Below are 10000 nucleotides of genomic sequence, written 5' to 3'. Positions count from 1 at the left end.
GGTAGAAGACCTGCCAGGGAAGAGCCAGGGTTGGTGTCTTTGGGGGCAAAGACCTTTAAGGAGGGAGGAGTGTGGCAGTCAGACAGGTTCAATCACAGGTGGCCAGATAGCTCAGTTGGTAGAGCATCTGACTGGAGATTCAGGGGGCCTGTGTTTGAATTCTGGTCTGATCCGATGCATTATTCTTCTAGCCTGTTACATTAGAAACAGCTATGACTTCTCATTTTAGTAATTAGTCAACATTCTGTAGTCTAAATATAAATCCAGGGTCAAGATAGGATGAATTTAGTTTGCTTATAGAAAAAGTTTTGAAAGCACTGTCTTGGAGACACGATAAGGGGATTTATATGCATGTAATATCAGCCAAAACATTTGCTAGAATGAAAAGTGTAACTTGTTGAGACTTATAGTGGCCCATTGCATGGCCTCTTGCTTCATCTAACTTGTTTTTCTACAATTTTTGGCCTTAATATGATAGAAATCATTGTAGCTGAATCTTGTCAATTTTCCAGAAAATCTATTATACCCCTGCTCCGAAGGAGAGGGGGGTATACTGTTTTACCCTTGTGTGTCTGTCTGTCTGCCTGTCTGTCTAACAAATTTTGGTCACAGTTTTCTCAGCAACTACTCAGTGCAGATGCTTGAAATTTTAGCACAATCTTTGTTTAGGCATGCCATATGGTGGGATTCATTTTTGTACGAATCTGATGTAAACTTCCTGTTTATCCGTCCGTCTGTCCGTATACCATACATAACAAATTTTGGTCGTAGTTTTCTCAGCAACTGCTAATCGCAGATGCTTGAAATTTTAGCACAATCTTTGTTTAGGCATGCCATATGCTGGGATTCATTTTTGTACAAATCTGATGTAAACTTCCTGTTCATCCGTCCGTCTGTCCATACCATACATAACAAATTTTGGTCGTAGTTTTCTCAGCAACTACTCATCGCATATGCTTGAAATTTTAACACACTCTTTGTTAAGGCATGCCATATGGTGGGAATCATTTTTGTACAAATCTGATGTAAACTTCCTGTTCATCCGTGCGTCTGTCCATACCATACATAACAAATTTTGGTCGTAGTTTTCTCAGCAACTACTCATCGCATATGCTTGAAATTTTAACACACTCTTTGTTTAGGCATGCCATATGGTGGGAATCATTATTGTACCAATCCTATGTCAACTTCCTGTTTATCCGTGTGTCTAACCGTACCATACATAACAAACTTTGGTCGCAGTTTTCTCAACAACTACTCATCCCAGGTGCTTGAAATTTTTACATACTCTTTGTTTAGGCATGCCATATGTTGGGATTCATCATTTTTGTACAAATCCGATGTCAACTTCCTGTTTATTAGTGTGTCTGTCCGTATCATACATAACAAATTTTGGTCGTAGTTTTCTCAGCAACTACTCATCGCAGATGCTTGAAATTTTAGCACAATCTTTGTTTAGGCATGCCATATGGTGGGATTCATTTTTGTACGAATCTGATGTAAACTTCCTGTTTATCTGTGCATCTGTCCGTACCATACATAACAAATTTTGGTCGCAGTTTTCTCAGCAACTACTCATTGCAGATGCTTGACATTTTAGCACAATCTTGTTCAGGCATGCCATATAATGGGATTCATTTTGGTACAAATCCAATGTCAACTTCCTGTTCATCCCTGCATCTGTCTGTACCATACATAACAAATTTTGGTCGCAGTTTTCTCAGCAACTACTTATCGCAGGTGCTTGAAATCTTAACACAATGTTTGTTTAGGCATGCCATATGTTGGGATTCATTTTTTACTAATCCAATGTCAATTTCCTGATTATCACTGTGTTTGTCCATAACTGAACTTGTGTATTCACATCAGAGCGGAGGTATTATTAGTGAGCATTGGCTCACAGACTTCTTGTTAAATATCTAATTAATCTAATATTAAAATTCATAATTTTGAAATCATTCAACACTTGTTTGAATAGGTTCTCTTTCATGGAGAAAGACAAATTCTGGATCCTGGTTTATGCAGGCTGTGGTGTGGATCTTTAAGTATGAAGCTCATCTCAAAGACCTAGTTGAAATGCTGGGAAAGGCAAGCATAGCTTTGATAAACATCGATCAACACTTTCTTACAAATCATCAGACTTAGGCATTGCAGTCTGAGGAAAGACTGTGATCTAAAGTGGTCATTTGAATATTAGTAATCTATTGTTAAATTAGCTTCATACTGAAAATATAAGCTGTTATAATATCTTCTGTTGCATTTTAATGCATTCTATTATTGTAGGTAAACTACTTAGTCAGTAAAGGCAAGGCTTCAGATGGAGGGTATCACTATGTTACAGTGTCCAACTACCACTCATCACTCAGGAAAAAATTATACTTCTTCCCAGGAATTTATGGAGATAAAAGAGTGCATCCCCACTGCTTAAATTAGTTCCTGATACATTGTGTACCCCTCAAGCAAGAAATGAGCTCAATACTTAGGAACAGTGAATTTAACTTTAAAAATCTGAATTAAGATTAAATTGTACTCCAAAGTTAAGAATTTCAAATTCCTTTCTGCTGATCATAATCTAGAATGTTGGAATCCACATTATACATTGTTCGAAAATGAATGACATATTTTTAAAAAAATTTTGTATAACATGATATGAAAATGAGTTCTTCTATCAGATTTTATTTGTGTAAGAAATTAAATGTTTTATTGTATAAATATCTATGTAAATGTGCTTTCTAATGATTTTCTTTCTAATAACTAACTACAAAGAGATAAGGCAGGTCCCTTCAAACATTTTGGGGCATGTCTATCAGTGGCATAACTCGGCATATGCCTGGTACAAGTATATAAGTTTCATGCACAAAATAGTAGGGTTTGATTACTTGTGTTCAATAACTCAAAATACAAAGATAACATGCAAAGTAATACTTGAAGATAATATTCAAGTACGGTAGTTTTAAAGGTAATTTTTGTCGGCATGCAAAGTTTTCAAAAGAAAAAAAGAATTAATTGGTACTTGTGGTCAGATACACATATGTTGTAGATGGTGCTCAAAAAAAATGTCACTTGCCTGCTGTCTTTGAAAGCAACAGGTTCAAATCAAGGCCTGTTAACATGCTATATTTCTTTCAATGTTTATGCATATATTATGTATTATATATTTCTTGTTTCATAAATACATGTTTATCTTTTTGATAGTTCTCACATTTTACTATATGTATATGGTTTAAATATCCAAATCACATTAGGGGATGACCATTTGATTCTGAAATGGGGGGGGGGGGGGCTGGTAGATTTTGTAAAATAATCTGGCCTTGAAAATGTTGAAAATAAATAGAGAATAATTCATGGCAAAATTTGTATCACACCCCATATCAACCCGAGACTCCAATATCAGCCCGAGGGCCGAAGGCCAGAGGGCTGATACTGGTCGAGGGTTGATATAGGGTGTGATACAGATTTTGTCTTGTATTGTTGTTTTTATTATATATTTGAAAATAGTGTCCTAAAAATCATATATAAACTTGTAAATTAATTACTGAATTTTTAATAATTGAATGTGTTCTGTTTTTGTTGAATTTCCGTTTCTCAATCTTTTGTAAAGGCAAATAAATGCATTCAGCGATACGAAATGAAATTATTATAAATCAAACAAATAATTATTTTGAATAACATAATATGTCTGATGAAATAAAATTACAATTTGAATAAACTTTGGAAAGAAATAGGAAAAGATCCAAGGTACTCCAAATGAAAAATACAGAGATATTCCGGAAAGGTGTAATAAAAGGTGTAATAAAGGGTGAAATAAAGGGTGCTGATACAGGGTGTGTAATACAGGGTGCGTGCCTGTGTTCATATTAGGGATGCAAAAATCCTGTATTATATAAAATATATAATAAATAATCTTACCTCAACTGGCAAAAAAAAAAAAAAAAAAATAATCTGACCTTGACTGGCAATAGCCCCTACCCCCAGGAAATAGAGTTTTGGTGTTTGGAACCCCCACACCCCTCTTTGACTTGTCAAACTTTTTTCCTGAGAAGAAGAAAATAAATAATCTGTCCTTGATTATCTTGAAAATAAATAATCTGTCTTGACTGGTATGAAAATAAATAATCTGACCTGAAAAATTTTGCCCCCCCCCTTTCAGAATCAAATACATGTAGTCGTCCCCTTATATTGGTCAGTTATTTATGTCACTGTGTGAAAATTTTAAAATGTCTAATTTTGCATGTAACAAATACAGATAAATACATGCAAATGTTTTCACTCAGAATGAATGAAAGAGTATGTAGTTTCACGTACCACCCACTTAAAAAAGGGGTGTTGCTATAAAACGTGGGACGGAAAGGAAACAGAAAATCTTACATCAAGTTATACACTGTATACTTTGTACAGATATAAATCAGACAGGAACCAGTATTTCTTACGAAAGCCTATTAGGATCAATCTATGGGTGAACAAAATTAAAAGACATAAAAACACCTTTTCAAAAGGCGTATTAACGCCAAAAAGGCGTACGTGTAATAAAGCGAGGTAAAAAGGCGTTATAACGCGAAAAAAGACGTTATATAACGCCTTTTAAAAAGACGTAACACGCCTTTTAAAAAGGCATAATAACGCTTTTCTCAAAGGCGTCTTAACGCCAATAAAACAGCTGTAAAAGGCGTAATAACGCGAAAAAAGGCGTTATTACTCCTTTCGAAAAGCTGTTTCGTTTTCCGTTCGGCCTCTTAATAACACCCATAAAAATTGGGAACGAATTAGAATCAAACAGATACAATCTTTGTATGCAGGCCTATAGAACGCGGAAGGGGGGGGGGGCACTTTTTGTGAGCGTAGTATTTTGCTATAGTAAATTTTCCTTTAGATGCTGGTTGCTCCTCTCCCCACCCCCTTTCCCACTCTTTGTTTGCTGTAAGGTGGAGCACTGGAAAATTCGAGGATTTGGAGAGTTAAATAGTTTTTTTTTTTTTTTTTTTTTTTTTTTTTGGTTGTCAGATTTTTGGGTGAAGTCCCCTCCCTCCCCCCCCCCCCCAAAAAAAAAAAAAACTTTTGAAACCGTTGCTACGGGCCTGGTATGAACTATGGTAATGTTGATTTTTATTATGTCAAACAGGCCCAGGGTGAATTTTAAAGATTTTTATGTATTTATTCAATGTTTTCTTTCCAAATGCCATATTAGCAAGGGCACCTATAGATGCACGAGTGAAATACATTCCATATCCAACTACAAAACATTGAATTTTCTGTTTGTTACATTTTCTTTGATTTTCCCTTTGCTTCTGAGATTGAAAACATTGTAACATGGATTTTAGCAACGTATTTGGGAAGAAATTTGCAGTTTTAGTCTCTACCACGATGGTTTAGTTACTATCTTATTACAGGTCAGATTTTTTTTTAATTTACTTTGATATCCTTTCACACTGTGATAGCATATCATTTTAGCACCGTGATTCTTTTTCTTTCCATGACATCATAGTTCTAAATTGAATTTCAGAGTTTATCACAATTATATATCCCCCGTTCAATTGGCTTTTGGAGTTTTTTTCCCCTTTTAATTTCCTTCCTTCTATCTTTATTTATTTATTTTATTATTATTTTTTTTTTAAGTTGGTTTGGACCCCCTCCATTCCTCTAGGAAAAAATCCTTGATCCGCCCACGCAGAGATTCCCCCTTTAAGGCTTCTATGATATTATTTAAATGCTATGCTTAAAATGTCCCCTTTTTGAATAATTTTTGCTTTGTTTGTTTTTATGCTTCTTTTTAAAACAAAATCGAAATATTTCTCGTACAATTTACCATAACTTATAGCGCATGTGCACTGAATGCCAAATATTGTACACATCCGGCATGTGAATGTCCAATGCTGTGGTCAGTGTGGAAACTTTATTGCTAAAAGTACAGGATTCCAGTAGATTGCAACAAGGACACAATTCACAGAACACCGACAGTAATCCACACAGCAGTATGGAGACAGTGCCATCTGATTTTATCGACGGCGATTTCAGTGAAGAAGAAGAAGCTGATGAAGCGCAGCCTTGGGGACGACTTATGCCACTTGGACCTGGTTTTGTTACAGTCGGTATGTGATTGTACAATCTGCTTATCATCACAATTTATATAAGTTTAAGCTGCTGTACTAAAATTATAAATGCTTTAACGAAAAATACATCTAACCGTAATGATAATAATAGATTTCTAAACGATTTCGAGGAAATTCGATCTGCAAAGCCCAAATAACGTCTTCTTCTCCTTCTACTTCTTTTAAAGTGCAGGACTTTGTAGGCATCATTGCACTTGTAACGGGATGATGTGTATATCTGAAGAAAATATGAATGATAGGAATAATTATTCAAGATTGCAGTGTGATCATAATTCAATCTTGCCAGAGCATTGATTCACCTGAAGCTATAATGACATACCATTTTAACGGTAACGGGATGTTTCACACCTATGCATGGTTCGCCCCACGATGTTTCGCGCCAATTCTATTTCGTGCTGAGATGGTTCGCCCCCCGATGTTTCACTCCAAGTACATAAATGTGCTACTGAGTTTAGTTCATTTAACAAAATTTTAGATTTTAAATATATGTAAATATAGATATTTTTGGAACATTTCTTTTTTAAATTTAAGAAGATTATATTTGAAGCACAGACGTAAATTATTTATGTCTGTGTTTGAAGTATACATACATAGCATAATTATGAATTATAACACCGTGCTAATTACGTATAAGTAGATAATTATAATACCGCCATCTAATTAAGTAATTATTGCTGGCTTGGACAACCCACACATCAACTTAAATTCTCACCTTTTGATCTCCAACTTATTACAATTAAATCCTCATTGAAACACTGTCGAGTTGTTGAACAGACCCGCTGAGCAAACGGGCACCGTACGATCCGTTAACTATAGTTGTGCATGTTATTAAGTCATGAATTTGAGCACACAAAATATTTATATCATATTTGATAAATAATTTAAAACGGATGAAAATGTGATGAAATATTTAAAATAAAACGTGAGATGTTTCGCGCCCAAATCGGCGCGAATCATCCTGGCGCGAACCATCTCAGTGCGAAACAGAATCGGCGCGAAACATCCCGGATTCCATTTTAACTGTGCAACTCCTTTTTACAAATATGTTCATTTTATTTGGGATCTTTGGTCTTTGCTATATTTGATCTAAAACAATAAATGTTACAGTATGTCCAATCTGACTACTTTAATATTGATGCAGGGCACTTGACTGTTATTGCTTATACTTTTAGCATTGAAGAATGATGGATATTCCTTTGGTCGAGGAGAGAATTGTGATGTGTCTTTCAGTGTTCAGATGGCAAAAAGCAAGCAGTGCTTTCAAGCTTATAGCAAGGTTCACTTTAAGTTGACTAAGGTACATAACCTTTAAAGAATTGAGTTTCAGATTATGTGTAACTGTCTGAGATGCTTCATTATCATTTTAATTTCCTTCAGCAACAGACCAGTGCTGGAGTTTTTGTTTTCTTAGAGGACACAAGTAGCAATGGAACATTTGTCAATGGTGAAAAAGTTGGTAAGTTGTTAGACAAGACTAAGATAAGGGTGTTGCTATAACAACAAATTCTTACATATTAGATCAAAATAAAAGTGAGATATTGCCATCGAAAATTAAAAAACCATCATCCCTTTATGACATGTCTTATGCAGTTTTCTTGATTTCATTGGTACTTTCATTGGTACTTCTGTAATTTTAGGGAAGGGAAACAAGCAAGTTTTGACTAATAATGATGAAATTGCATTGGCTTTAAAGAACAACAAAGGTAATAATAAGTCAAGAAATTTTGGCAGGAAATAATATGAAAGTTTAACTTTAAAATTTTACATGTCTATCAAATTATATAAAATACGATGTACTGGCGTAAGAAGATTTTTTTTTCTTACTGCTATAAACCTAGTTATTTAAACAGAGTATTCTTTGTCTCTCTTTCCTGGATAAGTTATATGTGGAAATAAAGAAATAAAATATTGCACTTATATGTTTCATTTCAGCATACATGTATCTAGATCTAAACCAGGATGAGGATAAGTCGTTACCACCGGTGATCAGAGAAAAATACACACTGGGCAGGACTCTTGGAAAGTAATAAAACTTAAATCTCATTACATATGTACTTCTGATTGTATGTCAAAGAAGTTAGAAATTCCCTGACTTGTTATGGTTTTGGTCTTTTCATTGAGTTGTCCTTATTCTGGAGCACTCTTTTCTGCACAATGAACATTAAAAAGTATATACATGTAGATGTACTTTATATCATATCTTAAAAGAAAAAAATCAAGACTTGCAGGATTATCTTGATGAAAACTCAGCAGTCTTTCTGATAGTTTTAAAGTACATTGTACATATATATATTTCTTCGATTCTTAAGCAAGGTAATTGTGAATATTAAATATCAGTAAAGAGAGATGAGAAAAATTACAAATTGATAGATAATGTTTTTAGATATGTGTATCTGTTTAATATCATTCGTCATATATGTGTTCTTGTTATCAAATAACTTTTCTCAAACAGAGGAGCATGTGGGGAAGTCAAGATAGCTTTTTCCAAAGGAGACTGTGAAAGATTTGCTGTCAAAGTTATATCAAAGAAGAAGTTTACAATAGGTGGTAATAATCAGATTGTAAGTATACAAACAAAAGTCCAAACAAACTTTAGTTATTTCATTTGATTGTTAGCAGAATATTAAAAGTTATCCTTTTTCAGAATACTTGAATTTTTTTCAACTATGCAAAACCCAGCATAATTTATTTACATTTACTTTTCAGAATTTAGGTCAACAAGTCATGAATGAAGTTAAATTACTGAAAGCATTAAAGCATGTAAGTACAGTATGTGTGATAATCAATATGCATTATCACTGTTAAAGCTCATATATGTTCATACAGCTGTGTATTTCAACTCTAACTTAAGTAAATTACCACATCCTCCTCCTCCTCCCCCCCCCCCACCCCCCAAATAAAATAAAAAAAAGGTCTTGTCATTGATAACAGAAATATTTTTAAAGTCATATATGGTATATTTTTGATAAGTTCAGATAACCAACATTTAAGATATCTTTCTGTTTGATTTATTACTTTCTATAAAGATGAAGATAGGACTTTTCTGTAAATTACACAATTTAAATCAACAGCGTTTCAAAGATATAAAAAAAATTAAAACAATTACCGATTTATTTATTGACTCCACATTTAAATAAAAGACTCATTTAAAGTCAATTTAATTTATATAGAAACATCAGGTTATTTGAGTTTAAAATCGGTAAAAATTTTAATTTGAAAGTAAATAACATTATATCATGTATATCTACACTCAACCTCATTTGATCATTTTTTAGCTCAGATACGCCATATATAGCTTTAAGCACTTTTTGGATGATGGAATGTATTGAACATTTTTAATTTAAATTTTGGTTTTTTTGTCGCTGTATTATGACTTGGATTAATTGTTTTCAGCCCTGTATTATAACTTAGATTTATTGTTTACAGCCCTGTATAATAAAGATAGAAGATGTGGTGGACACACTGGATGTACTGTACATTATTCTAGAATTGTAAGTCAAAATGGATTACTTAAACAATTTAAAGAGTGCTAACAAAATAGCCTTCCTGTATCATTGTATATATTTTGCATACGGAAGCGTATTAGGGCCGCAGCAGTATCTTTTATTAATTTGTTTTAACAAATTACTAATTTGTTATAACAGATTACTAATTTGTTATAACAGATTACTAATTTGTTATAACAAATTATCAATTTGTTAAAACAAATTACTAATTTGTTAAAACAAATTACTAATTTGTTATAACAGATTACTAATTTGTTATAACAGATTACTAATTTGTTATAACAAATTACTAATTTGTTATAACAAATTATCAATTTGTTAAAACAAATTACTAATTTGTTAAAACAAATTACTAATTTGTTATAACAGATTACTAATTTGTTATAA

The 10000-nt window shown here is 33.3% G+C and overlaps 2 protein-coding genes across 2 annotated transcripts in view; both read left to right on the top strand.

Annotated features, from left to right (window-relative positions):
* LOC133172499 (caspase-3-like) overlaps positions 1-3190 on the top strand; it is a 21992-nt gene extending 18802 nt beyond the window's left edge. Inside the window, exons 7-8 of the mRNA XM_061307392.1 lie at positions 1979-2088; positions 2284-3190. Of these exons, the coding sequence (XP_061163376.1) occupies positions 1979-2088; positions 2284-2433 (260 nt within the window). The 3' untranslated portion in view covers positions 2434-3190. The remainder of the gene's footprint in view (positions 1-1978; positions 2089-2283) is intronic.
* A 2660-nt stretch (positions 3191-5850) lies between these two features.
* LOC133171555 (serine/threonine-protein kinase Chk2-like) overlaps positions 5851-10000 on the top strand; it is a 13752-nt gene continuing 9602 nt past the window's right edge. The window contains exons 1-8 of the mRNA XM_061306322.1: positions 5851-6086; positions 7280-7404; positions 7485-7563; positions 7745-7810; positions 8040-8130; positions 8560-8668; positions 8814-8867; positions 9534-9598. Of these exons, the coding sequence (XP_061162306.1) occupies positions 5861-6086; positions 7280-7404; positions 7485-7563; positions 7745-7810; positions 8040-8130; positions 8560-8668; positions 8814-8867; positions 9534-9598 (815 nt within the window). The 5' untranslated portion in view covers positions 5851-5860. The remainder of the gene's footprint in view (positions 6087-7279; positions 7405-7484; positions 7564-7744; positions 7811-8039; positions 8131-8559; positions 8669-8813; positions 8868-9533; positions 9599-10000) is intronic.

Source organism: Saccostrea echinata, unplaced genomic scaffold (assembly GCF_033153115.1).
Source record: "Saccostrea echinata isolate AGI-Se365-2 ecotype Australia unplaced genomic scaffold, CSIRO_AGI_Sech_v1 ptg000054l, whole genome shotgun sequence".
Classification (NCBI taxonomy): Eukaryota; Metazoa; Mollusca; class Bivalvia; order Ostreida; family Ostreidae; genus Saccostrea; species Saccostrea echinata.
The sequence above is the reverse complement of the archived record's forward strand: the minus strand, read 5'-3'. Positions and strand labels throughout refer to the sequence as shown.